The 27,328-nt window shown below is 34.4% G+C and overlaps 1 protein-coding gene across 3 annotated transcripts; it reads right to left on the minus strand.

Moving 5' to 3' along the window:
* Nucleotides 1-907: 907 nt before the first annotated feature.
* LOC105224466 (SEC14-like protein 2) lies at nt 908-26,960 on the minus strand. Of its 3 annotated transcripts, XM_049458487.1 has the most exons (9): nt 26,304-26,823; nt 18,100-18,165; nt 4,045-4,114; nt 3,938-3,981; nt 3,166-3,283; nt 2,783-3,073; nt 2,494-2,693; nt 1,509-1,818; nt 908-1,446 (listed from the first exon to the last, which is right to left on the minus strand). In XM_049458487.1, the coding sequence occupies exons 2-9, from the start codon at nt 18,148-18,150 to the stop codon at nt 1,301-1,303; spliced, it is 1,230 nt and encodes a 409-aa protein (XP_049314444.1). In that variant the 5' UTR covers nt 18,151-18,165; nt 26,304-26,823; the 3' UTR covers nt 908-1,300. The 3 variants fall into 3 exon arrangements, with proteins under 3 accessions (XP_049314444.1, XP_049314443.1, XP_011200850.2); XM_049458486.1 differs by lacking the exon at nt 18,100-18,165 and having other exon boundaries at nt 26,240-26,960; XM_011202548.4 differs by lacking the exon at nt 26,304-26,823 and having other exon boundaries at nt 18,100-19,282.
* Nucleotides 26,961-27,328: the final 368 nt, after the last annotated feature.

Consider the following 27,328-nt stretch of genomic DNA (forward strand, 5'->3'; position numbering starts at 1 on the left):
TTGAGGACATCGAAAAATCTACGCTCCCTCCAGGACTGAAGAGGTGGACTGTGAACTACCTGAGCGGTCGCCAATTATCCGTAATACTTCGAGATAAAAACTCAAAACTGAGAACAATAAATATGGTTTCCACAGGGTAGTGTCCTCTCCCCGTTATTGTTTAACTTCTACATCTCGAAACTCCCGTAACCACCAGAGAAAACTATTATCACCTCTTCCTTAACCCTCTCCCCTACTAAATTCATAGCGTCCATATTCACAAACTGTACGAAGGAGTACAGACTTGACCTTTATATTGCAGTCGATGTTGTTAAGATTCCGACTGTTTATAACCCAAAAATTTTAGATGTGACTTTCGACAATCTGTCCACCTTCACTCCTCATACGATCACGACTATCGCTAAAGTACAGAGCCACAATAAAATCCTCAAGTCGCTAGACGGCAGCACATGGGGAAACCCCAAATAAACGTTGCTGGCAATCGGCCGGTCGGTCCTTAACCATGGCGCGCCAATATGGTTGCCTGGATACAATGAAACGCAGCTTCCTCGGCAAACTTGTCAGAGCACTTCACTCCGGGCTACGACAGCCATTCACAGTGGAGCCAATAACACCTACACTGACCGTACTTGGAGTCAAACTATCATCCAAATCATGAGCTCGAGAAACGAGAGTGATCCTAACGCAGCTTCGTTCTGGATACTGCAGCAGTTTAAACTTCTTCCTTAATGGGCCCCAAGATATCCAATATATGTCCAGCGTGCATTGAGTTCCCGCATGACATGAGCCACCTCTTTGCATGCCCTGCAACCTTACTCATCTGACACCCTTCTCCCTTTGGTCCGACCCTATCGAAACAATACGTTTCCTGGGCCTAGTATTCGATGATGTATGTATGTATATACCGTTTTAATCATATATAAAGCTAATTTTATTGTTTTATGATTTTCTATTTTACATACATACATACATAGTAGTTCTCATAACGGTATTTAATATATTATTATTATATATTTAGACTATATTCAATAATAATTGCAAAATAATGAGTTTTCTCTTAGCATATGGTTTATGAATCTTTGTTATAAGTACATACATACATATTTATGATTGTGTTCTTTTTGTTTTTGTCTTTCTTATTTGGCTTACAATATTTGTTACGTTAGTAAAAAATGACTCGATATACTGTGCGTGGAATCCGTCTGCATATTTGGTTTGCTAGCATAGATTTATCACATCCCAGCCGACTCTTCGATCGCAATGTTCGCCCACTACTCCAGTTCTCTAATAACTCAAGCGTTTAAGCGCCATTCTTTTCCACAATATCGGTTTGCTGCACTTGCGCCGAAAGCTCGGTAATGTCGTCAACGTCCGATATTAAATCCACCCAATAGCGTAGACGCTTGCTGCGCAAGTAGCTGTGTGAGTTATCAAAGACAACGGTGTCTAAAGAGAGAAGAGCATAAAATTTCCTCTTCCTTTAATAAAGTAATGGCATCGTCACTTACATGTTGTATTGGGACGCGTTGAGATGAAGCCCACTTCGTCCATCTCATTGGAATAGACTGTGCCGAGCGCCACTTCGCTACGATTTTCTCCAGACGACTTGTCAATGCTGTATATACCGAATTTGATGTCGTAGTCGAAGGTGCGAAAATCCCATGATAACACTAAGTTTTCTTGCTTTTTTTCATCCACATAAAATTCCAGTTTTAGTTTGTTGCCTTTATTTATTGTGGTCTCGGTATAGTCTTTATCATTGTCTTCGGTGCCTTGCTCGACAAACATGTCTTGCGGAATTTTTCCACCCCAAATTATCTGAAAATAGTGAAGAATGTGAAAAAAATGCTTCGATTCCTCGGTTATAAACAACTTTGCCAGGAAAAGCTTGTTGATCCCGACATTTGTTGAAACTTTCAACTTCATAATGAAGTAGTTACTCAAAATAATTTGACAAGTAGGCGATACCACCCAAGTAGCCCAATGGTTAAGATCTCAAGAGATCTCCGTCTGTTTTTGGAGGAGATTTACTTTCTCAACATCTTTCACAGGAAGAGTATAAATGAGTTCTTGAGATAATCGCTTCCTTGTTGTCGAAATTGACCTGAAATTTATTTGGGCATGGGTTAATTTTTGGCCGACCTAACCCAGTTTTTTGAGGGATCCGCTAAGTTAGCTGAATGAGTCTTGAAGTCATATACATTTTAGCTCTAAGCGGACGGCCTTTTTTTATAACTATTTGAGAACGAGAATGTGTGGAACTATATTTTGGTGATTATTAAAATTACTCCTCAGCTTCAGGAGATATATGTCAAGTTTATATAAACCTTGAATGTCGAAGGGACAGACGGCGACAAAGTAAAGCATAAAATCGCCTCTTCACTCTGAACACTTTGTCAGATATTACCATCTACCCGGAATATTTCAAACTGTGTTAGACTTTGCCGAAGATAACAAGCTTATCTAATTAGATCCTACTTTTAATACACTAACCTTCGACTTGCATTCTGGATCACCATTCTCATCCACATATTTACCACCAAAGCATTTGGGAAATATATTTGGATCGACATGGGAGAACAGCGGCTCTTTCCACTTGTCTGAACCGTTCTTGTAGATTTTTATTTTACTCATTGTGTATTCGTCCAGGAACCTTTTGACGAAATTAAAAGCAACAGAAAAGAGTTTGGGTGCTATAAAAGGATAAAGAAAGAATATATATATATACATATACAGTTATAAAAAAGTTCTAATAATAGCGACAGCATTGGCTCTTCCTCACCATTGACTATGTAGCACATTTTCAACAATTCCGGATAGTTGCTTTCGTATTGCTTCACCGTAGATAAAACGCATTCCGCTGCTGGACGCCACGCGTACTGCTTCAAATTGAAATTGGCCATATCGAAGAAGACGACTAGTTGACGTGCCTGTGGACCATGTGTTTTGCTCTGCTCGTAGCCGGCTTGCATGAAACGCTCCAGCAGCAGCACCAAGTAGCGTTGGAAGTCGAAGCGTGTGACGCAATGTAGCATGCCCCAAATGTCAAAATTATAAAATGGACAGACAATAACTGGAAGCGAAACAAAGAAAAAACAGACATATTTAAAGTCAACTGTAAATTTATACTAAACCCTCAACTCATGGCATGGCGTTGTCACTCACCTGGCGAGCCTTCATTGTCATAGCCGATTAGGCCGTAGGGCAGATATTCTCTGAGGGCGCGCGGCGCATCCCACTTCTCCAAGTTGTCCACATTCCACATAGCGCGGGTCTTCAGACTCTATATAAACCAAAAAATAAACGGATTCTAATTCCTTGCACTTAAATAGATGGAGTGGAAGGATTTGTATATTGCAAATATTTGAATTTCACTGGAATTTTGATTTTTGTTTTTAATCGGAAAATTCTCGGTGTTTTTGTGAATACTCGGTTATGTTTGAAATTCTTTGGGGATGACATTTGAATTTATTTCGGTTGTCTCTATTTATTTATGTATACACAATTATAGGCCTGCACTGAAGGTGCTCTTTCGTATTTTTTGGTATTATATATTTAAAATCTTGATTCATTTGTATTTTAAGTTTTGTTTTTTATATCCTCGAACTTTTCTCTAAGATCCGATCTGACGTTGTCCAACTTATAATGGATCTTAAAAATGTTTGAGCTGTTTCAAATGGAAACGTAATATTACAAGCAAACTTTCCAAGTCAAACACATATAATCTAAGAGGCTCCGTATTACTCGTCGAGTCTCGACCACTTTTGAAAAAAGTATGTTATATTTTTTAGTTCGGCCTTGGGCTCAAAATTTATTTTAGTTTTCTACAATGATAGCATAATATCAGAACTCACATCATAAATAGTAATGTGAGTTCAGTAAAACTCATTGTCAGAGTCCTATTAACCCTATATTATTTGATATAAAACTAACTTACCGCCCGCAGCATTTCCTCAGCAGCCTCTGGGTCCCATTTTCGTGCTTCATAAATTAATAAAAGTAAATAAATATTTTAAGAAAATCAACTTGAGCACTTATACATACCACGTAGCCAACGTAGGAGAAAGTAATCATCATGGGTTTCATTAATCACATCAGAGACACTTTTGCGGAACTGTAAAAATAATTAAAACGTTTTTTTAATGCTGTTGATATAAAACTAGGATTTGAGGTAGGATTAGGTATATATTAAATGAACAAAGTTTTTTGTGAATTTTTATTAGTAATACGCGTACTACTTTTAGTTAACACAAACATTATTTTATTCATATTTGGGGTGTTCTTCTTCAAAATCTAAGAAACAACTATTTTATTCTTCTTCAAAATCTAAAAATCTACTTCAATTATAATACAATTGCTCTAGTGTACAAGAACTGAAGTTGCTCGACTTACAAAAGCGACATCGAAAAGTACCAAGAAGATCCAACATTTTCGAGTAAAATTGCCTCATTTGAGGCGAAGAGGAAGCTGAAGCGATTCATGAGCTGTCATTCCATCCGGAAAGAAAAACGGTTCAATGTGGTTTGTGAGCCGGTGGAGCCATCGGTCCATACATCTTCAAAAATGATGCCGGTGATAACGTAACCATCAATAGAGTTAGTTATCGCGCCATAATAACCGACTATTTGATGTCTGAAATTGAAGCTCGAGATCTCGGCATCATTTGGTTTCAACAAGGCGGCGCCACTTCCCACACATCGCATCAATCAATGGATTTATTGAAAGAATACCTCGATTAGCAGATAATTTCACGTTTTGAGCCGGTCCATACGAAGATCGTGTGATATCACGCCGTTAGATTTTTTCCTGTGAGGATATGTAAAGTCTAAAGTCTATGCGGGCAATCCTACTGCGATTCACTCCTTGAGTAAAACATCACGCGTTTCAGCCGCTAGTTACCAGTCGAAATGATCGAACGAGTCATCGAAAATTGAACTCAATGGATGAACCATCTGAGACATAGCAGCGAACAGCATTTGAAAAAGATAATCTTCAAAAAATAAATGCCTAAGAATGTGCTTTCGAAGTTTCTTTAAAAAGTAGGGAACCTCAAATTAGATCACCCTTTCTAAGTAGTCCAATGAAATATTTTTTTGTGATTTTTTCTTATATACATATTACGTTTTTATAAGTCATTTAACCGAGTCATTAACATTTTGACGACTAAATGAGCTCCGGTGAATACAAAATCTAACTGTTTTATTGTAAACGCTACTGACCCCATCACACCTTTTTGTCTACTCATATTATTTTGCTCTTTGCTCCACCTGACATTGAACCGCTATGAGTACCTATCACTCTCTTTAATATATAGCAGCTGCTAAAAGCCGGTAATCAGAGCTAAGCTGTTTAAGTTCCGTTAAACAACTTTAAGGTTTTGTGAATTAAACTTATATTGTTTTTTTTATTGTTTAAAAAAGTGCCGACCTTCAATTTGAATTCGCTTTGTGCTTGCACCGCGATACGATGGCTTTGTTGGATACAGGTTTCTGCATAAATTTGACTTAATCATTGTTTTGACCCAAACGAACGCATCACAGTTAGTGTGGACCTGCCCACTTTGAACAAAGCGAAAGTATGCAGTGCGCATGTGCGCATGTTGGAGCGCCGAAGTAAGCTAAACAATCGTATCGTAATTATTCGATTATTAGCTTATACATATTTACATATAAACCATAAATATGAAAGCGATGACTAATGAGTCTAATCAATTTAAGTTATAAGAATTTTTATATTTACATATACTATATATTAGATCATACATATGAATATATGTATATCTAGCAATAAGTTTACATATCTATACTCACACATATCTGTAATGCATATACATACATATAATTATATATTAATATACAATACGTGTCTATAATCACTTTTAATTTCACATAAATTTTATTTACGATTTCGATTTCGATTTTTATTTAATTTTCGTCGTGCTTTACTTGGCGATTCTAGCCACGTTTGCACAAAAGCTCTATTCATATGTACATATGTATGTACTTATCTCAACAATATATAATTATGGCCAAAATAATTAGGTAGGAAGTAATGTTGAAAATCTTAAAAAAAAAAATTATAATAATTCTGTCGTGTTTCAACGATGTCCGCAAGCGACCAATTAATAAAATGGTTTATGTTATTGAAGTAATATGTGTATCTTTGTACCATAAGTATATGCTAGTATATATATATACAAATATATGTTTGGACATATTATGTTACTAATTTGTTGCTGGATATTATTTTCCAAAAACAATGTTCTTGCTAGCTTCAGATATGACAAATGAACCGTGTCTAGTTTAAATACAGATTGACAGCTATGGAACTCAACGCTTAAATTTTTGTTAAGAGGTTGTGGGATTTAAAATTTCAAAAAATCGTTTTTATTTATATTTTTTAATATCATGCTATGTTTGGGAAACAATATCACACGGAGCCCAATCTGGTGAATACGATGGTTGATCGATGTTATTCACTGCGTTTTTGGCTGTAAATTGGGTCACAATCGTACTTTTTGAAGAAAATTTACCATTATTAAAACGAGTCGAGCAAGAACGCCTTTCATACCAAAAATATCCATCAAAATCATTTGAACGGACTCGCGAGAGATACCTTGCCATCTTTCTAACAATTGTCTTGCGATTTTCAAGCACCATATCCTTTACTTTTTTTATATTTTCTTGAGTTGAAGATATTGAAGGTCATCCAGAATGAGACATGTGTTCACCGATCTCTCGATCATCTTTGAATGTTTTTACCTTTCGTAGGCTTGTGTTTTTGATGCAACTGAATCACTGCAAGCCTTTTCCAACATTCGCAACTAGTCCGCACAAGAAATTAAGTTAGAAATACAAAATCTGAGACTAATTATTTGTTTGATAATTTTATTCATTGTAACAATCGCAAAGGTGTACCGACTTAAGCAGCTGCTGTAAACAAACTTATTCACAGATCGGCATCATATTTTACATACTAATTAAGGACAATACTAATAACTTAACAAAATACATTTTACCATTTGGGAGAGCGGTCCTTCAGGCTAAACTGGCTGGCTACTTCAACCTTTGATCGTGTTTTTCTCGAAACATCGTTTTCAAAGTTGGTGGTCACGCTTTTCAAAAACTAGTTAAGCGATCTTATTGAAATTTTACATAGTTTTTCTAAATGGAATGACCTCGTGATTGATTGAATGATTTTTTCGAATGCTACTAATTCTCTAAAGGCAATTTGTGGTAAAAATTAGAACTTAAATCATACTCTATTGTTTTTAATCCTTCGATTAATCACTACGTACACCTGTATACTTATATCTACGAGTATAAGCATTAATGATTAATTTTTTGATTTTAGATGAAGCCGTCGTCTGTTATGCTGACCGCGACTAGGAGTCGTGTTGGGATGGTGCCCCCGGCAACCAGCTGCCACTGACAGAATTTCAAAAAAATGTTTATGAAAAAATCCCAAAATATTACTTAAATATTGCTATTTGATATGCTCAAAAGTTACAATAAAAAATTATTTTATTATATTAAAAAAATTTGGTGAAAATAGACATTTTATCGGCCAAAAATCATCAAAACAAATGGCAAGTGGTAAAATATGCTAACGGCGTTCTTAGATCATTCGATCATTAAACAGTGAAAGTTGACCTACATTTCCATTATTTATATTAAAAAAAATATTTACTTCCCACAATTTTATATTGAGTATGATGGAAATGAAGACTCCGACAGTTTCGTACTGGTCTTTTAGCGCGTTTGACAGCGCAATACTTTAACTCGTGACGCCGTGAAGGAAATATTATCTCTATCTTACTTGTTTTGATATAAGATCTCGTATATATTACTCATGTAGACAATAAACGTCAGTGAATGTAATCCATAAGGAAGCCTTTGAACACTTCAATAATTTTCTGGTATGTGATTCTATCTTGTTCTGCTACACTGTATTGAACTGACGTTTTAATGTAATATGCATAAAAAAATGTAATAAGCATACTTACTATACAGATTTGTACCTAAATGGTACGTAAAAACGGTTGAAAATTGCTTTGTTTTACGCAATAAGATAAAGTAAGTCAGCATTTTTATTGTTAAATGACACTGATTTACTTTATTGCAAGTAATAAAGGCAAAGTTCGGCCGGCACGAATAAGCCTGATCACAAGTTATTGATTACTACGTTGATATTAACTGTATTCACACTGGCATTGTGTATTAGGAATATTTTGATTTTTTCATGCAGGTTAGTCATAATATATGAAATTTGAAATATACGTCTTTTGCCAATAAGGACGAGAGTTTCTTTGAGAGTGGCATTATGAAATTACTTTAGAAATGAAAACAAATTGAAGAATAAAACGGTGTGTATATGATATTGGATCATTCTAACTACGACTAACAAAACATTGAAATGAATGCGAAAATACTGGATTTTTTTTTATTTTACGTTTAGAACTATGCTGACCGTTTCAATGAATTATACAAATGGTTCTGATATTCGATTAAGAGGATATACTCTAGACTAGTTAAAACAGTGCACTTTCCTCGAAATATTCACTGAAGATATTTTGCATGGATTAGACATTCCGTATTTCAATAAAATAAAAACTGTATCTGCCATGCAGATACCTTACTTATGAATGAAGGAAAGACGTATGTAAGCATTAAGTCTAGCGCTCATTCAGATTTATTACCGTATATTATTGCTCAACTAATAAACAATATAAATAAACCAGTATATTAATTAGAATGGCTTGAAATCTGATAACAATATTTAACATTGGCATGCAAAACGGCATTGAACTTCAAATTCAACAAAATATTATAAGAAACTAAAGTCTATCTCACACTTCCAAGATACAATTAATTTATTTAGTTAAACCCTGGGCTACTAACTTAATTGCAGACTTCAAAACCGAAACAAAAAAAGTAAAATGTAAACGCCAAGATATATTCTCAAAGCGCAGAAAAAAAGATAAAGAAATACCTGACGCATTACTAAGTTAAGGAAATCTACTTAGAAAACCGGTTGGACTTGGAAAAAATGGAATTCGCACCGTAAGCGTCAATTTAAGCGAATTTAAGCACATTCAAGCGCGCTTCAAGAGCAAATCGGCAAAAAACCAACCAAACCAAGTGCAGAACATAAAAGTTTTATTTGTTTGTAAGTACGTTTGTGTACATATATACTTTGTATAAAAGTATGTTTGTATTTTAGGAGTTAATGAGAATTTACATCTATATGTAAATAAAATAAAAAATAATTAAAAATGTATTAAACGATATTAATTTAATTGTTGCTTTTAGTCTCTATATAACAACCCAAAGAAAAGATGATTGATACAAGTTAGTACATACATACAAAGTATTTAAATTGTGCTTGCGGTAACGTAATATAAATTACATACTGATTAAATCAGTTGTCCGTAGTATTTTCTGTTGAAACCTCATTAAATGCTGTAATCATGAGTCAGCTTTTCGTTTATTCTTTATTATTTAAGAGCGTTCGACTTTGTAATAACTGCTTTACAAATTTATATTGGTATAGGTAAAAATATGCAATTTCATATGGGAAGTTAGAATGCCTTTAAGCTCTTTTTGTCTAATTATTCTTTGTTATTATAATTATGTTATTAAATGAAAGAAAAAATCTTATTTGTTTACTTTGGCTTTGCGCTATTCCATTTGCAATATGATTTAATGATAATATGGATATATGCAAAAGAATTTGAATATATAATTAGTCTTTCTATTTCTGACTTGAAAAAGCTTCCAGAAAATATCCCGAAGCAATTTCCCTGTAGTATTCTCTATTTGATAGACAAGTTATACGAAATGGTGGAGCATGCACCTTAGCAAATATTTATCAAGTGTAAGTGGCGTGTAAATAGTATTTGTGATAATTGGTTTAGAAATTTTTAATTTCACGAAAAATAATCTCTAAAATGTATACTGTACTGTATGTATATACATAAAGTTGTTTACCAAGATTTAATACTCTTCCAAATATCTAATCAAAATTAATAATTCAAAATTTTCTAATTAAAATATTATATAATAATAGCATTTTTCTATGAATAATTCTATGCATCCATTTGCTTTGACACCATTAACAAAGATTTGTCTTCTAGGGTATACTATCATACTATATAGTTATGAGATATCGAAGTATTCGACGTTTACACTTGTATATGTTTGGGTGTTAATGCAATCACTGGCAAACCGATGGCAATTCTAACAGTCATTCCTAAATTGGCTGTTAATTACATTACTTAAAAAGTCTGAGGAAAAAAAAGGTTTGTGGAGTATTTGGTGCCCAGATTACGAATTTAAGTTCAAAAATGCTCAAAGGTAGCCTAGACTACAACATAAAAAATTGTACGTCTTATAACGGGTGATTTTTTTGAGGTTAGGATTTTCATGCATTAGAGACTTACTAACGAGCAACGCTTGCAAATCATTGAATTTATTACCAAAATTTTGACATGTGGTTTCAACAAGATGGCGCTACATGCCACACAGCTCGCGATTCTATGGCCATTTTGAGGAAAACTTCGGACAACAATTCATCCTCAAGAAATCACCGTAAGTTGGCCAAAGATCATGCGATTTAACGCCTTTAGATTTTTTTGTGGGGCTACGTCAAGTCTAAAGTCTCAGAAATAAGCCAGCAACTATTCCAGCTTTAGAAACAACATTCGAAGAAATTCGGCTATTACATATATGTAGGAGACGTACACGGACTTCCGAATGGACCACTCGAAGTGGTCAGACATATTAATATGAAATTATCTTCAAAAAGTATATGTCATGAACCTACATTTTTCTAACTAAACAACTATTACTTACATTTTAAAAAAAACTGTATCAATACGAAAGAATGCACCCATACCATTTATTTATACAAATAGTCGAATACCAACTTGACGAAAATATACATGACGCCTCCAACATCACAGTGTCAAAATTACTGAAGTAGTTAATCAAAGAAATCTCGATTTATTCTTAAGCCAGCGCAAACAAATGATATTGTATATACATATATATACATACTATACCCAAAAAATAAGGTGACATTTGAATTTAAACTGCGCGCGCCGAAGGATTTGGAGAATTATTTATTTTTAGGTTGGTAGTACTGTGAGTCACATTTATATAAAATTTTTTTTATATGATAGAGGAGATTCAAGCTGCAGCGAAGACGGAACTGAAGGCCATCCCAAAAAGTGACTACAACCAGTGTTTCGAAGGTTGGAAAATCCATTGATATAAGTGCATTGCATCGAGAGGGATTACTTTGAAGGGGATGAAATTGATTTGGGAAGAATAAATAAAGAATTTTCAAAATAAATACAATGTCATCGTATTTTTTGGGCACATATTTATATTGACAGTACGCTGGACGAATAAAATGTATAAAATTGTAAACATGTGTACAATATATTATGGGAACATTTTAACAGGTTTACGAGGTATGACAATTAAGTAATGAGACTGATTCCATAAAAACCGTATATTTGAAAATTATTCTACACCTCAGCCATCCCCATCAAAGTAGTCCCCATAGGCAGCTATACAGCGATTCCAGCGCGTTTTCCATGCTTCGTAACATTTCTGGAACGCTTCGACTGGGATGTCCGCGAGTACCCTCATCACGGCCGCCTGGATGTCTGTAATCGACTCAAAATGGGTTCCTTTGACCACCGATTTTGTTTTAGGAAACAAAAAAAGTCACAGGGTGACATGTCGGGCGAATAAGGTGGCTGTTGCAACACGGCGATCCCTTTAGAGGCCAAATACTGGGACACGCTGAGGGCGGTGTGGCACGGCGCGTTGTCGTGATGAAGGATCCAGTTACGAGCGATGTCTGGGCGCACCCTGTTGACTCGTTTTCGCAATCTTTCGAGTACTTGGCAATAGTAGACTTGATTCACAGTTTTCCCCGGTGGAACGAATTCTTTGTGGACGATTCCACGGCTATCAAAAAAGGCAATAATCATCGTTTTCACCTTCGACTTGCTCATGCGAGCTTTTTCCGGGCGGGGGGCGCGCGGAGACAACCATTGTAAACTTTGGCGTTTGGTTTCTTGTCGTATTGGGAAAAACAGCTTAGAGCACTATCACCATACACTCGATCAATTTTAGCGTACGTTTCCGAAGCTGTTTCGCCCAATCTGGCGCAAGATTTTATCGCGACGTGCTGCCCTTGATTTCGTTTTTTAATTTTCGTGACGAGCACTACAAACACACGTCTACTCAACTTGACGCAGCAGGCGAACTAAACAAGCTAGAGCGATGGTACATATATCAATGGAGAAGGGAGGGATGCCGGAAAAAGAAAAAGGGAATTTCAAGGTCACAGGGCAATAAAATTAGTCTCATTACTTAATTGTCAAACCTCATATATGCGTGTCTTACTGTCAACAGCGTTGAGTTCCAGATCGAAAAGAGCTGCAAATCTTTATGAGTAGACAGTTATACTCGTACAGAGTTGGCGCTTGCTTTCTATGTACATATTAATTATTTCTCGTCGTAACTAAAGGTAGAGTTGTCTGTTTTCTTTATTGCTTTTAAGTACAATACGCTTAATTATTTCTCTAAATGGCACGAGTTCGATTTATAAAATAAATATTCATGAGGCAATTTTCTAAGTAAACGCCTTTGAATGTACATTGAACTTGAGCACTTTTTCTGCTGGTTGAATTAGAAATCAATAGAGCTGTCTTAAGTAATCTACTATGTACATTGTATGTACAATACATATGTATTTATAAAGTTATATAAGAAGTTTTTAAGCCAACTGTATTTGTTTTTACATACATGAATTTAAAAGATATGTTCACCGACAAAAAAGTCAAAGTCTCAGCTATAAAACACAAAAAAAAATTATTTGGATTAAAAATACCCTTAACTTTCGAACTACAAGTATCAAGATCATATCTTTTCTTCTATAAAAAAGTATCGTGAGATTTTTTCTTGTAGAGCAAAAACATGTATATTAGCTTTGCAAGGTGAAAAAATCAAAATTTTTCTTTTGTCTACATACTTATCGTAATTAGAATGTTATTTTACATTTGCAAACCCCTTTTGAAATTTTGAAGTTTTGCCTTGAAAACAAGTATCCAATGTTGCAAGTTTTTATACAATTGGAACCGTGCCTACAATATAGTTCTTTTCCCATGTATACGTATGTTTATACAGTAGGGTGTATTTTTTTGAACTAATAGTTTTTTCAGTCCCGTCGTTTTTTCCTTGGAAATACCCTGAAAAAAGATCCTTGAAAATTTTTGCCTTTAATATTAATATTAAGAACTGGACCAAGGCCTGTAAAAATTTTCCACAGAAAATACACTACAGTCGTGAGTTTTTATCTTCAAAATTCCTACAGATCAGAGGTATTTTATGGCATCACTTTGACTTTAGACGCATATTTCTCAGAATTGTTTACTCTACAAAAGTGGCCAGTGCAACAAAGTCGTAACTCACACCAGCGAACTAGAACGGGGCTCTAAACCCGATTTTTTAAAGAATTTCGAATTTTTTGGTATATATCTCGTAAATGAAAGGAGCTTTATAAAAAATGAACATGACAAATTTGTAGGAAATTTTATTTGCTATAAAAAAGGTTCGAGGTCTTTCAATAGGCACTTCCAGGTGAGGATACCATCTAGGCGAGAATGGAGAAGAGGTTCAATTGCAGAGGAGGGTACCACCTCAGTCTATACCGACGGGTCCAAAATGGACTGCGGAGTGGGCACGGGGGTATTCTCCGCTGATCTGGGCATATCTCTCTCTATACGTCTACCGAACTCGGCTAGCATCTTCCAAGCAGAAGTACTAGGCATAGAAAAAGCCTGCGAAGTTCTATTAGAAAACCACGGGAATATACATAAAGCAACTATATTTACGGATAGCCAGGCGGCCCTCCTGGCATTGTCTTCACCCATGACAAATTCCAGTATAGTTCACAACTGCAAGAGAGCGCTAAGCTCAATAAAAGACAAGCTCCAGCTAAACTTGATCTGGGTTCCCGGCCACAGGAACATTTTCGGTAACGAAAAAGCAGATGAGTTGGCAAAGGCAGGAGCTTTCCTCAATGAATCCGAGGCGGAGCTCATACCGAGCCCGCTAGGATCGATCAAAGGAGAGATCAATAGACAATTTCAACAAATTGCTAACAGCAGGTGGAAAAACACTACAAAATGCGTCATAGCTAAACAATTATGGACAATATACGACAGGAAGAGAACCAACGACCTATTAAATAGGTCAAGGAAAAGTATATACAGAATAACAGCTACCACAACAGGGCACTGGCCATTTGGGGAACATGCGTCCAAAATGGGTATCCCCTACAACGACATCTGCCGTGGCTGCGGAGTAGCAGGGAACAAGGAAACAATCTTCCACTTTCTCTGCGAATGCCCAGCTCTGGCACAGATCCGACATAAAACACTCGGAATCCACCAAGCACCAAACCTTGAATGGATTTCCACCAAAAGCATATCGGACATAAGTAGTTTCATCGAAACCTCAAAAAGGTTTGAGAGAGAAGGTGGAACGTAACAGCAGATACAGGAGGTTTCCATGAGCAGTGTATCAAAATGGCACATCAGTGCTAATTGAGCCCGATAGGGCTGCACTCCTACCTACCTACCTACCTAGGTTCGAGGTCAAAATCCCTATCATTAATACTTCTCGAGTTATTCAGCTCTTTAAGTAAGGCTTAGTATGCATGTTTGATAAAATGTTTTGCGTTAACAAGGCAAACATTTTTTATATAAGAGGTTAAATGTTTACTTATACATATATGTCGTGTTAAAATGTTACAAAAACCGTTAAACTGTCTTATAAAATAGTTGATAGTTGTAACTAAAGATGTAAACTTTACTACTAAGGGTCAAGTGGTGGCCAAACTAATGTTAGTAGGACAACATTAAATTACATGAGTTAATGAAAGATGCATGTTGGCACACTTACGGTTAACATTTATTTACTTACAAACAAGTATTTATATAAATTAGCTATGCAAAGTGCACTGACTTAATATTTCTATGTGACATGTGAGCGGCATGCCTGTTACCAAAGAGAAAAGCACTGTGATGGGTAATAGAAGGTATAACTTTTAACGAAAGCAATATTGGCCGCTTTCTTCTTGTAAGTCGGCAACAAAAGAACACTCACTTAGTTAACGAATGTATTGCCCTGTTAATCGTGAATTGTTTTATTACAGGGATTAAAATGTTCTCGGCCAAAGTTGAAATTAACTCGTGAACATTTTCGTGCGATCATTTTCACAACTTTCGACGTGGATTATCACGACAAGAGTGCCACTATTTGAACTTTTAATTTTTTTGTATGGCTAATGAAGCACCATATCTTCAAGCACTGTGAAAAATTTTTTTAGGTTTCATACACATAGAATTCAGAACGTGGCCGACCGCTCGGCTCAAAGACGAATTCGTGAAGCGCCGTCCAAAAACAGCCGTTGTGACCAACTACACAGTTGCCGTACGTGAGCTGATAATGCAAGACCGTCATGTAACATTTATTCAGATTATTTATTACATACTTTCTCCACCAGCATACATTCGATATGCATGAACACCTGGCCGTAAAAAGGGTTTGGCTTCTCGTTATCTTTCACGATTTGACAATCGCTCAAAAAAGGCTCGTGTGGATTGGTGTAAAGTAAATGCGGTTTTCCTTTGAAAAAATTTTCAAGCGGTGCTTCAAAACACGTTTATAAGATGGTTATTAATGTATTTCATGGATCTATGCGTAAAGAGCTGTCAAAACAAAACAGCAATCGACCGTGTGGTTCTTAATTGAGCCAAATCCAACGAAACAACAAAAAAGCATTATATCTTTCGTTAAGATAAATATTCCTTTTTTCATTATTAGGCCAGAAATATATATAGCAGCCCTCGTAGAAGGTAAAATTTTTTAACGAAAGCAATATTGGCCCATTTTTTCTTGTAAAATGGCTTTTGTTGCCACTCACTTAGTTAACGAATGTATTGCCCTGTTAAGTAATAACATATACTCGACTATGTTTCAGCGCTCCCCAAGGTTGGTTGGAAAAAAGTTAGTTCAAATGAAGTTTAACGTTTTTTACAAATACCACTATTTGTTCAATTTTTAATTTTTTTTTCGATCGCCATTGTATGGACCATATTTTCAAGTAGAGAGTTTTTTTAGGCTTCATACACATAGAAAGTCAGAACCACCGCGACGTCGATGATTCATGGTTTTGGTGGATGTTTTTTCTTCAAACATTTTATTATTTATTTATTATTTATTACATACTTATTATAACTTAAAATACGCATATTTATCAACGAAAATGTTTTTTTTTTCTTTTGGATTTGGCTCGTCTAACAAGACCCACACGGTCGATTGCTGTTTTGTTTCGGGCTCATACGCATTTTCCATGATTCGTCACCTGTGACGATCTTATAAACGTATTTTGAAGCACCGCGATCGTATTTTGTCAGCAATCAACTATTGAAATTCCACACGAGCCTTTTTTTGAGCGATTGTCAAATTGTGCGGGATCCAACGCGAAAACCTTTTTTACGGCCAGGTGTTTCATCTATTATCGAATGTATGCTGGTGGGAGAAATGCATAGGCATGCCTCTATCTGAAGGTATGTTACATGACGGTCTTGCATTATCAGTTCACGTACGGCATCGATGTTTTCTGGCACAACGGCTGTTTTTGGACGACCTTCACGGAATTCGTCTTTGAGCGAGCGTCGGCCACAATTGAATTCGTTGTAACAGTTTTTCACACTGCTATAGGATGGTGCATCATAGCCATATAATTGCATTTAGTTCATCGATGCACTTGATAATCCACGTCGAATTTGTGAAAAATGATCGCACGGTAGGAATTCACGAGTTAATTCCATTTTTTGGCCGAGATGAATTTTTTAATTCCCTGTAAATAAAACAATTCACGATTAAATGACAAAACGTTCTGAGTGATGGGATGCTAACTTTCCCGAAAATGTCCGTTCTTTTGCAATGGAAATCAAGCAGATAGAAGTTTCACTTAGTGTTGCCTAGTCCAGAAATATATGTATATAGCAGCCTACATAGTTGTGATATATTCTCTCGACGATTGCCTGACCCGTTCTTCTTCAATCAACCAAGTACAGAATTTTTTTATATACTCAATAAATTGACTTTTAATTTCTTAAATTATTTTGTGCATATTTAAAAAAAAAAAATTTAGAATAAAAAAAATAATTTTTTTTTTTTTAATTTTTTGGTAGCGATTTTCCCTCTTCTTAACTCTTATCTCCGATAGGTGCCGACGGACAAGCAGCTTCTTGGGGAGAATAATTGTCTTTTTTGGAGTATGTTTAGTCCTGAAGTTAGTCTCCCGAACACGTTGCATTTAGAAAAAGTGATTGTTTGGTGTAGTTAGCATGCTGAACGTATTGCTATACAAGTATATATTTTCCATACGGCACACGTAACATATAGAGCCTCGAAATGTATTATTGATCAATACTATTTAAAACTGAATAAGGAGCCATTGACACTCGGAAGCAAGACGGGGTAACAAGTATAACTATCAAAAACAAAAAAAAAAGATTCTGCCAAGTAGCTCTGAGTCATGTGATTTGATTCAGTTACACTTCTTTTATAAGGCAATGAGAAGTTAAAAATCTAATATATCATTTCAACAAAGTTGAATTTTCATATTTACATATACAGGCAGATAGGTACTCCTCCTCTTTAAAATGCTAATAAATATGTTCGTCCATAAATGTCTTCAGTCTAATGGGTATACCCCTTAGTATGAGTAATATAAACGCAATTTGAAATACAAACAGTAAAAACGAATTATCAAACTGTAACCTCCATTTTCCCTACAGGGCTTGCACGTATATATTATTTATTATTATTTACTCAACAAGTGTTTACGACAACATTGAACGCGCCAATTGCACATACGAACTCGTAATAGTTTAATGTGTTCTACAAGTACAAACCCATTCGGCTAGCACATAAATACGCTTAAAAATCAATATTTGCGCTTACTAACGCTTAATAATGCCGAGAAATCAATCAATTAACTCACCTGCTTCAAGGCAGTTTCCTGTGCATCGCTAATTTTCGGCATATCGGACATGGTGATTGTACAGTATATATGGTAGTTATAGTAATTATAGTTCTACTTAAGTATGTGTTAATGAGGGTACGTGGTTATTCGTGGGTAATTTAGTTTTTGACCCGCAAGTGGCGTGTAAAAATTTTAATAACAAATGTCTCTATGTTTTGTAAATATGCAAGTATGTAAACGCGTTGTTCTCTAAGCGCATGCACTTGACTCTTGGAGCGCAAAAAGCTAAATGGTCAAACTGGCTGAAATGAGATTCTTTTTGTTTAGCCGGTCATTGGCGGGTTGCTCAACGCTCTCGTACTGCGACGTTGTGTTGCTTTTTCTTTCGGCTGTTTTGGTTGTTTAGCACTTTTGAAGTATGCACGTACGAGTTTATTCTACTTGGTTTTTGTTATTTCTGTATTTTTATACATTTATTTTGCATTTTATACATGTACATACATACTACTTATATATTTTCAAGATATTGTGCTTTGCAATTCACGTCGCGTGTTTCTTTTTTATTTATTTTATTTTCAATTTTATTTAATTTTTCAATTTTTTCTTTGTTTGTCATTGAGCTTTTTCGTTGAATTGCCAAATTTAGGTTTCACTTTGTCACACAGTATGCATAATGTAATTAAGGTACGTATGTATGTAGACTCTTTTGTTAAGTATTTATATACTCTCGTTTGCACACAAAAAATGCGCAATAGCAAAGCAATTTTCCCTCACTTTCTTGTAATTTTGCTTTATTATGCTGCGGATGCGAGCGGTAATTTACTGTAATTTCGTTGTTGCTCTGTTATTGTCATTAAATGCAACGATCTCAGTAATAACAATAACACACACGATTTTACGCGTCAAAATGCAGCATCTTCTTCACATTTATTTTCGCGTTTTGAGTTTCGCTTTCATTTAGTTAATTTTATTGTTTTCTGTATTCATTTTCACTGGCTTGGTCAAGCAACGTTAAATAATTTTATATTCTCATGTTTGAGTTGCAACTCCAGAACTCGTTTCGTTACGCGTGTTTTTAGATGCGGAACTCGGCTATGCATCGGTATATTAAGAGCCTATGCTAAACGCCGACAAGCTTATTAAAGTTTATAGTGAACTTGTCTCTTGCTTCTTGGTTGTTGGCTGTTGACTGTTGGTTTGTTGACTAACTACAGCTGAGTTGCCGTAAAATGCGCAAGCGCGAGTCTTATCGGACACGGTGGATGGCCACAAAAGTAGTGGCACGGTAGGAAATTGCTTGGTGATGGATATAGAAATTATGGTACTGTTATGAATTTTAAATGTGAAAAAAATATATATATAATAGAGAAACCTCAGAAAAAATATAACGAAGTCCCCAAACTACACTGTATATGTTTGTGTTTTCGTTACTTTTTGAAAAAGTAAATAAAAATACAGAATTAATTCTTCTAACTTCCAGAATACATTATTTACATTACAAAGTTATGTATTTTTAAGAATTAAGATAGGCTTGAATCCTTTAGCATAGACATTTTGCATTATGAGATTACATTAAAAAATTTCCTACAGGGTAATATTGTCATTTAATTGTAGTGCACAATTCATGTACATAGAATTATTTTAAAGAGAGTGCTGCCATCTCACACTTATTCTATATGCAAATAAGTTGAGTAATCGAAAACCTCTAAGGCTTTTTGGGTTAAATGTAAATAATTTTAATGTTTATTTAAGGAATATATTTTTTTTTTATACCAGATCGAATGTGTTCAGACTTTTACATGAATAGTAGTTAACTTTTAGACAATTTATAACTATTTACAAAAAAATCAGGAAATGTTAAATAAAATGTTATCTAACTCTAAGAAAACTACAAGACCTACCTAACGTACCCTGATGGATCAGTTATAAAGTTCAATAGATTCCGTGGCCTCACTATCGATACCTCTACCAGTGGCAATGCTTAAGCGATAGCTCAAAAACTGAGAGACTCATTCGCCTATATGCAGGCAGAAGAACGGACAGGCAGACAAATATTACTAATTTGGATCAGCTCTTGATGCTGATCATAAATATAGATATATTAAAGAATCTCCGACGTTTCTTTCGTGACAAACTTAGGGTATATTAAGCTCAGTTTAAATTAAGTTCAGGGTATAATTTTGAATACATATCTTTTGATGTCAAAATTCTGTTTTGTACTGAATTATTTTAATCGAACACCGTCATCTACAATAACTTTTAGATTATTTACAAATAAAATCCTTCCAATATGGCAACTCCATTTTATACATATAATTTCAAAAAGTTCTTTGCATACTGCTTCTTAAATATCGTACTCTCGATTTTCTACACTCTCACTTGTCTGAACGTCTCTTGCTTGCAAGCGCATACAGAGAGTAAATAAATAAATAAATCTATAGATTTGCATACTTGTATACATAGGTTTGTAAGTGGTTATGTTAGGTCGAGCTTTTTATTAATTGAACAATCTGGTTAACATCTGCATTGGAAAGTGAATATCTACATCTGTAGAAAGGGCATCTGTTAAATGCTATAAATACAGAAAGAGAGTAAATATATTTGCGTATATGCCAGCCAAAAAGACGGCGGATAATTTAATTTTTATTCACACCTTAGCTCTTTATTGTTCTGCAAATACAGTTTAAGCAGATTTCTGTTAAACTTGAAGCCGTAAAGTTAAACGACCTTAAACTGTTAATTCAAACAGTCAAGTGTTTATGTTAGTTTATGGTTACTGTGAAAAGTCAATATGTATTTACAGAGTCTCTTTACTTGTTTTTTATTTACCGTAATCAATATTGTGCGGCTACAAGTGGGCTTAACTTTATTGGTTAGTATAGTCTCATTTCTACAATATATTATTTGATAAATGCTAATACGCAGTGGCTTACTATTGTACATAGTTAAGTATGTACATATACATATACATATATATGTGCTTTGTTGTTATATTGCAGTGATATTCTTCATTTGTGAAGCAAACAATGCAATAAACAAAGAATGCGACACAAAGAGTTAATATTGAAGTGTCTCGGCAAGAAATTGAGAGCAACGGCATACAATATTTACTTGTTTATTCCTTATGGGCAAGATAAAGCAAGCGCAAAGAACTTAGTAATCATGTAGTTCAAGATCTCATAATAAAAGTTGGTCCATATAACATAATTTTTTTTTTGATAGAAAGTCCCTTATAGATAGTTAGAAGCCCCTTAAGCTCGGCTTTTAAGTTAGAAAGTAAATATACCGCATACAGGAATCAGAAACCTCTTACGCCATTGGCGGGAGATTCTTCTTACTTTAAAGGGTGGTTGACTGGGACCTGTCGCAATTTTTGTAGATTATACTAGTATATCCTTTATATAAAGAATATTGGAGCTAAATATTGTAATATTGGCGGTATTCAAACCATTTTTGACACACATACATATTTTTATCAGAAAAAGATTCTTTCTGAATTTCAATTATATATCTCTCACAACTATAGGCGTTGGGGTACTCATTTCAGGTATCTGGGGAATTGAATAGTTAGGTGTATAGTAGAAAGAAGAAGAATCAAACGGATTTTAAACTTGTGTTACATGGGATGTAGGCTTGGTTGAAGTTCTGTTAATCGGAAAAGTCTAACTACGCTGAATTATGTAGATATTAAATTTAATGAAAAATTAATGTTTTTTTTTACTTTATGGGAAGAACTATGCTGACTTTATCCGTTTCAATGAATTATTCAACTGGTTCTGTTATTCGATTAAGAGGATATACTCTAGACTAGTTAAAGCAGCGCACTTTCTTCGAAATATTCACTGAAGATTTGTTCCATGGATTAGACATTCCTTATTTCAATAAAATAAAAACTGTCTGTGGGAGTTTATTCTCATGCAGATACCTTTCTTGTGAAGGAAGGAAGGACGTAAGCAATAAGTCCAGCACTCATTCAGATTTATTACTGAATATTATTGCTCAACTAATAAACAATATAAATAAACCAGTATTTAATTAAAATGGCTTGAAATCGGATAATAATATTTAGCATTGACATGCAAAACGGCATTGAACTTCAATTTCAACAAAATATTATAAGAAACTAAACTCTACCTCACACTTCCAAGATACAATTAATTTTTATAGTTAAACCCTGGGCTACTAACTTAATTGCAGACTTCAAAACCAAAACAAAAAAAGTAAAATGTAAACGCCAAGATATATTCTCAAAGCGCAGAGAAAAAGATAAAGAAATACCTGACGCATTACTAAGTTAAGGAAATCTACTTAGAAAACCGGTTGGACAAAATTGAATTCGCACCGTAAGCGTCAATTTAAGCGAAATTAAGCACATTCATGCGCGCTTCAAGAGCAAATCGGCAGAAAACCAACCAAACCAAGTGCAGAACATAAAAGTTTTATTTGTTTTTAAGTACATTTATGTATATACTTTGTACTAAAGTATGTTTGTACATATTTTAGTAGTAAATGAGAATTTACATTTATATGTAAATAAAATAAAAAATAATTAAAAATGTATTAAACAATAACAATTTAATTGTTGCTTTTAGTCCCTATATAACAACCCAAAGAAAAGATGATTGATACAAGTTAGTACATACAGACAAAGTACTTAATTGTGCTTGCGGTAACGTAATATAAATTACATAGTGATTAAATCAGTTGTCCGTAGTATTTTCTGTTGAAACCTCATTAAATGCTGTCATCATGAGTCAGCTTTTCGTTTATTCTTTATTATTTAAGAGCGTTCGACTTTGTATTAACTGATTTACAAATTTATATTGGTATAGCTAAAAATATGCAATTTCATATGGGAAGTTAAAATGCTTTAAGCTATTTTTATCTAATTATTCTTTGTTTATATTATTATATTAAGAAAAAATCGTGTTTGTTTTCTTTGGCTTTGCTTTATTCCACTTGCAATATGATTTAATGATAATATGGATATATGCAAATCAATTGAATATATAATTAGTCTTTCTATTTCTGACTTGAAAAAGCTTCCAGAAAATATCCCGAAGCAATTTCACTGTAGTATTCTCTATTTGATAGACAAATTATACGAAATGGTGGAGAAGGCGCTTCAGCAAATATTTATCAAAGTGTAAGTGGCGTGTAAATAGTATTTGGGATAATTGGACAACATTTTTTTTAATTTCACAGAAAGTAATCTCTAAAATTTATAGGATATTCATAAAATATTGTTTACTCAGATTTGCTATTTCTTTCGGGTTGACCAGGTTTCTATTCAATAACTTTATTGTCGTCATGAGTAAGATTCCATAATTTAGAAAAATCAAGCCACTTCCAGTTAATAAGCTTTGTTATTCATACCGATCTACTTTTAATATTGTATTAGCAAGCATTTCTATGAATAATACGGCAATAGATGTTCGACACCATTAATAAAGTGTTCTATTCTAAGATATACTACTATATAGTATGTATATATTTATGAGAATGTCGAAGCATTCGACGTTCAAACTTGCTTAGGCTTGTGTCTTAATGCGATCACGGGCAAACCGATGCCAATTCTAACAGTCGCTCCTGAATTGGCTTGTCACGGTACTCAAAAAATCTGAAGGAAAAATTTGCTACTGATGTGCTAAGAGGGGTGTATTTGAAGTGTTCTTATTACGAATTTAAGTTAAAAAATGTTAAGCTGGGCGAATAAAATAAATACTTTTTTGCACTTCCAGTAAGTTAGCCTTGAGTTTCAGATCGAAAAAACCTGTAAATCTTTATGAGTTCACAATTATACTTGTAAAGCGTTGGCTTTTGCTTTCTACATATTAATTATTCCTCGTCGCGACTAAAGGTAGAATAATTATCATGTTTTTATTGCTCTTCAAAACAATACGTTTAATTATTTCTCTAAATAAAACTTGTTTGATTTATAAAATAAATATTCATGAAGCAATTCTCTAAGTAATTGCTTATGAATGTACTTTGAAGTTGTGCACTTTTTTTGGTTGTTCACCATAACCCATAAATTCGAGAGGTTCATTTTTAGACTAACTCTAATATTTATGTAGTTATTTCATTATGTAAAAAAGGATCCAAGTAGAGGTACTTTCTTCTATAGGCTTGTTTTGTCAGATCACACGTCAGTTGTGTCACGTTATTTTTGTTTAGTATTGTTTGTCTTTTCGTCATGGAAAGTACGTATATTACGCCTGAACAACGTTTACATATCGTTCAACTTTATTAACTTTATTCAAGTAAAGAATGTGTTTCACGCGCTTCGCTCAACTTATGGTCAACATAATCGGCCTACTGAGCGTACTAATCGCCACACCATCACCCATCTTTTGAGCCAGCATTAATTATTGGATAATATGCGACCGAATAGACCACGTCCAGCACGCTGAGAGTGTACACGACCGCTCGACCATCCCAAAAACCAAGAAGATCCGACGTTTTCGAGCCAAATTTTGTTGTGTTGAGTGATGAGGTCTATTTGCGGAGCAAAATTGCCGCATTTGGGACATTTATTTACTTGCAAACAAATATTTACATAAAGTACTTAGCTATGTTCAGTTCACTGACTTTGATTGTGGGGCAATAGAAGGTATAATTTTTAACGAAAGCAATATTGGCCCCTTTTTTCTTGTAAGTTGGCAACAAAAGAACACTGACTTAAGTAAAGAATTAATACTCTCTTAAGACATAACATAAACTGTATTATGTTTCAGCGTTCGCGGTGGTTGGTGGGAAAAATTGTTTTCAAATGAAGTATTGTAATGTGAAAGCAAAAGTATTACGAGTTTGAGAATCAAAAACTCTCGGGTTTTTGTTCAAAAATTGTATTACAAACTTAAAATTATTTATTACGTACATATTATTTACTTAAAATACGCATGTGTATTCTTAAATTATGGGACTTAGTTATCTTTATTATATTATATATATTAGTTGCACAACTATTTAATGCCGATTTCCTTTTATTTTCAAGGTGAACCACTTGTTGAGGGTTATTAATTTATTTCAAGAAATAGGAAAGAGCTGTCAACAATCAACTGTTGAAATTAAAATGCTTTTCTTAATTGATTGCAAAAACTAGTTAAATTGCTAAGCATTATATTTTAATTCTTCAATATTTTTTCCTTTTAGAATTTAGAACAAGTCTCTTAAATTGCATAATTCTCCAAAGTGGATGGGCAAGCGCTAATAAATGCAAACACATCCATATATACGCGTTTATAAAATTACTAATGATATGAAAAATAGATGATAGGAAAACAATAAAGAAAGAAAATAATGAATAATACAAAATTGTTATGCATGCAACATGCGAATAATTGCAATAAAATCAATGACACTTGAAATATATGGAAATGTACTTTTGTTCAGCAGACCAGTAAGAATTTAATTTAATATTTCTAGCTTTTTTCTTTATCTACCAGGTAAATTGCCATTTAATTTCTTAAATTTTATTTGCAAACTTAAAAAGCCTTTTTCTTTACGTTTACTTTTACAAAATTTATTTTTTAGGGGTATAACGATATAGGGTGTTAGGTGTCAACGAGAACATATGCATTTGACATTTATGCTCAACATAATTCGACACATGCTCATGGACATTTATTAATCGTGGAAATTTGTTTCCAAAATTCACGTTCTGTAAGGTAAATTTTTATTAAGCTTTCATCACTTCGTTTGGCGCCTTAAAGGTGAATTGTTTTATATTGAAGCCAAGGTCAATTATTCAAGTGCTAAATGATGCCAGCAGGACGGCGCAAAAATTATCATATTAAGTAATTGGTTTTGATCATGTGACTTGACCCCATTATTACACTATTTTTATGGTGGTGGGTATACCCCTTAGTATGAGTAATATAAACGCAATTTGAAACACCAACAGTAAAAATTAAATATCAAACTGTAACCTCCATTTTCCCTACAGAGCTTGCACGTATATATTATTTATTATTATTTACTCAACAAGTGTTTAAGATAACATTGAACGCGCCAATTGCTCATACGAACTCGTAATAGTTTAATGTGTTCTACAAGTACATACAAACCCATTCGGCTAGCACATAAATACGCTTACAAATCAATATTTGCGCTTACTAACGCTTATTAATGCCGAGAAATCAATCAATTAACTCACCTGCTTCAAGGCAGTTTCCTGTGCATCGCTAATTTTCGGCATATCGGACATGGTGATTGTACAGTATATATGGTAGTTATAGTAATTATAGTTCTACTTAAGTAATTGTTAATGTAAGTACGTGGTTATTCGCGGGTAATTTAGTTTTTGACTCGCAAGTGGCGTGTAAAAATTTTAATAACAAATGCCTCTATGTTTTGTAAATATGTAAGTATGTAAACGCGCTGTTCTCTAAGCGCATGCACTTGACTCTTGGAGCGCAAAACGCGAAATGGTCAAACTGGCTGAAATGAGATTATTTTTGTTTAGCCGGTCATTGGCGGGTTGCTCAACGTTGTGTTGCTTTATCTTTCGACTTTTTTAGTAGTCTAGCACTAGAGGGTTAATTCTTGTAATTTCGTTGTTGCTCTGTTATTGTCATTAAATGCAACGATCTCAGTAATAACATTAACATACACGATTTTACGCGTCAATATGTCTCAGCATCTTCTTCACTTTTATTTTCGCGTTTTGAGTTTCGCTTTCATTTAGTTAATTTTATTGTTTTCTGTATTCATTTTCACTGGCTTGGTCAAGCAACGTTAAATAATAAGTTTGAGTTGCAACTCCAGAACTCGTTTCGTTACGCGTGTTTTTAGATGCGGAACTCGGCTATGCATCGGTATATTAAGAGCCTATGCTAAACGCCGACAAGCATATTAAAGTTTATAGTGAACTTGTCTCTTGCTTCTTGGTTGTTGGCTGTTGACTGTTGGATTGTTGACTAACAGCTGAGTTGCCGTAAAATGCGCGAGCGCGAGTCTTATTGGACACGGTGGATGGCCGCAAAAGTAGTGGCACGGTAGGAAATTGCTTGGTGATGGATATGAAAATTTCGGCACTGCTATGAATATTAGTTATGAATAAATATATACTATATGTAAATATTTATATAGCAACATTATATAATAGTATAATACTGAAAACCATAGCAAAAATAATAACCGAAAACAAGAGTTGCTGGAATAATCGTCAGTCTTGAGGTCCTCTCGAAAAAGATGATTCCAAAGATTGGCCTTGTAGCCGCCATTTTAAAACATTTTTTGTTCT

Source organism: Bactrocera dorsalis, chromosome 5 (genome assembly GCF_023373825.1).
Source record: "Bactrocera dorsalis isolate Fly_Bdor chromosome 5, ASM2337382v1, whole genome shotgun sequence".
In the NCBI taxonomy this organism is placed as follows: domain Eukaryota; kingdom Metazoa; phylum Arthropoda; class Insecta; order Diptera; family Tephritidae; genus Bactrocera; species Bactrocera dorsalis.

What these genes read in the sequence shown, in the direction of transcription:
- LOC105224466 (XM_049458486.1), bottom strand. Translation starts at nt 26,290, where the DNA reads ATGTCCGATATGCCGAAAATTAGCGATGCACAGGAAACTGCCTTGAAG. An exon ending in ATCCAGAATGCAAGTCGAAG is followed by an intron (nt 1,819 to 2,493) that starts GTTAGTGTATTA and finishes CACTATTTTCAG; the next exon opens with ATAATTTGGGGTGGAAAAAT. An exon ending in AACGCGTCCCAATACAACAT is followed by an intron (nt 1,447 to 1,508) that starts GTAAGTGACGAT and finishes TTCTCTCTTTAG; the next exon opens with ACACCGTTGTCTTTGATAAC.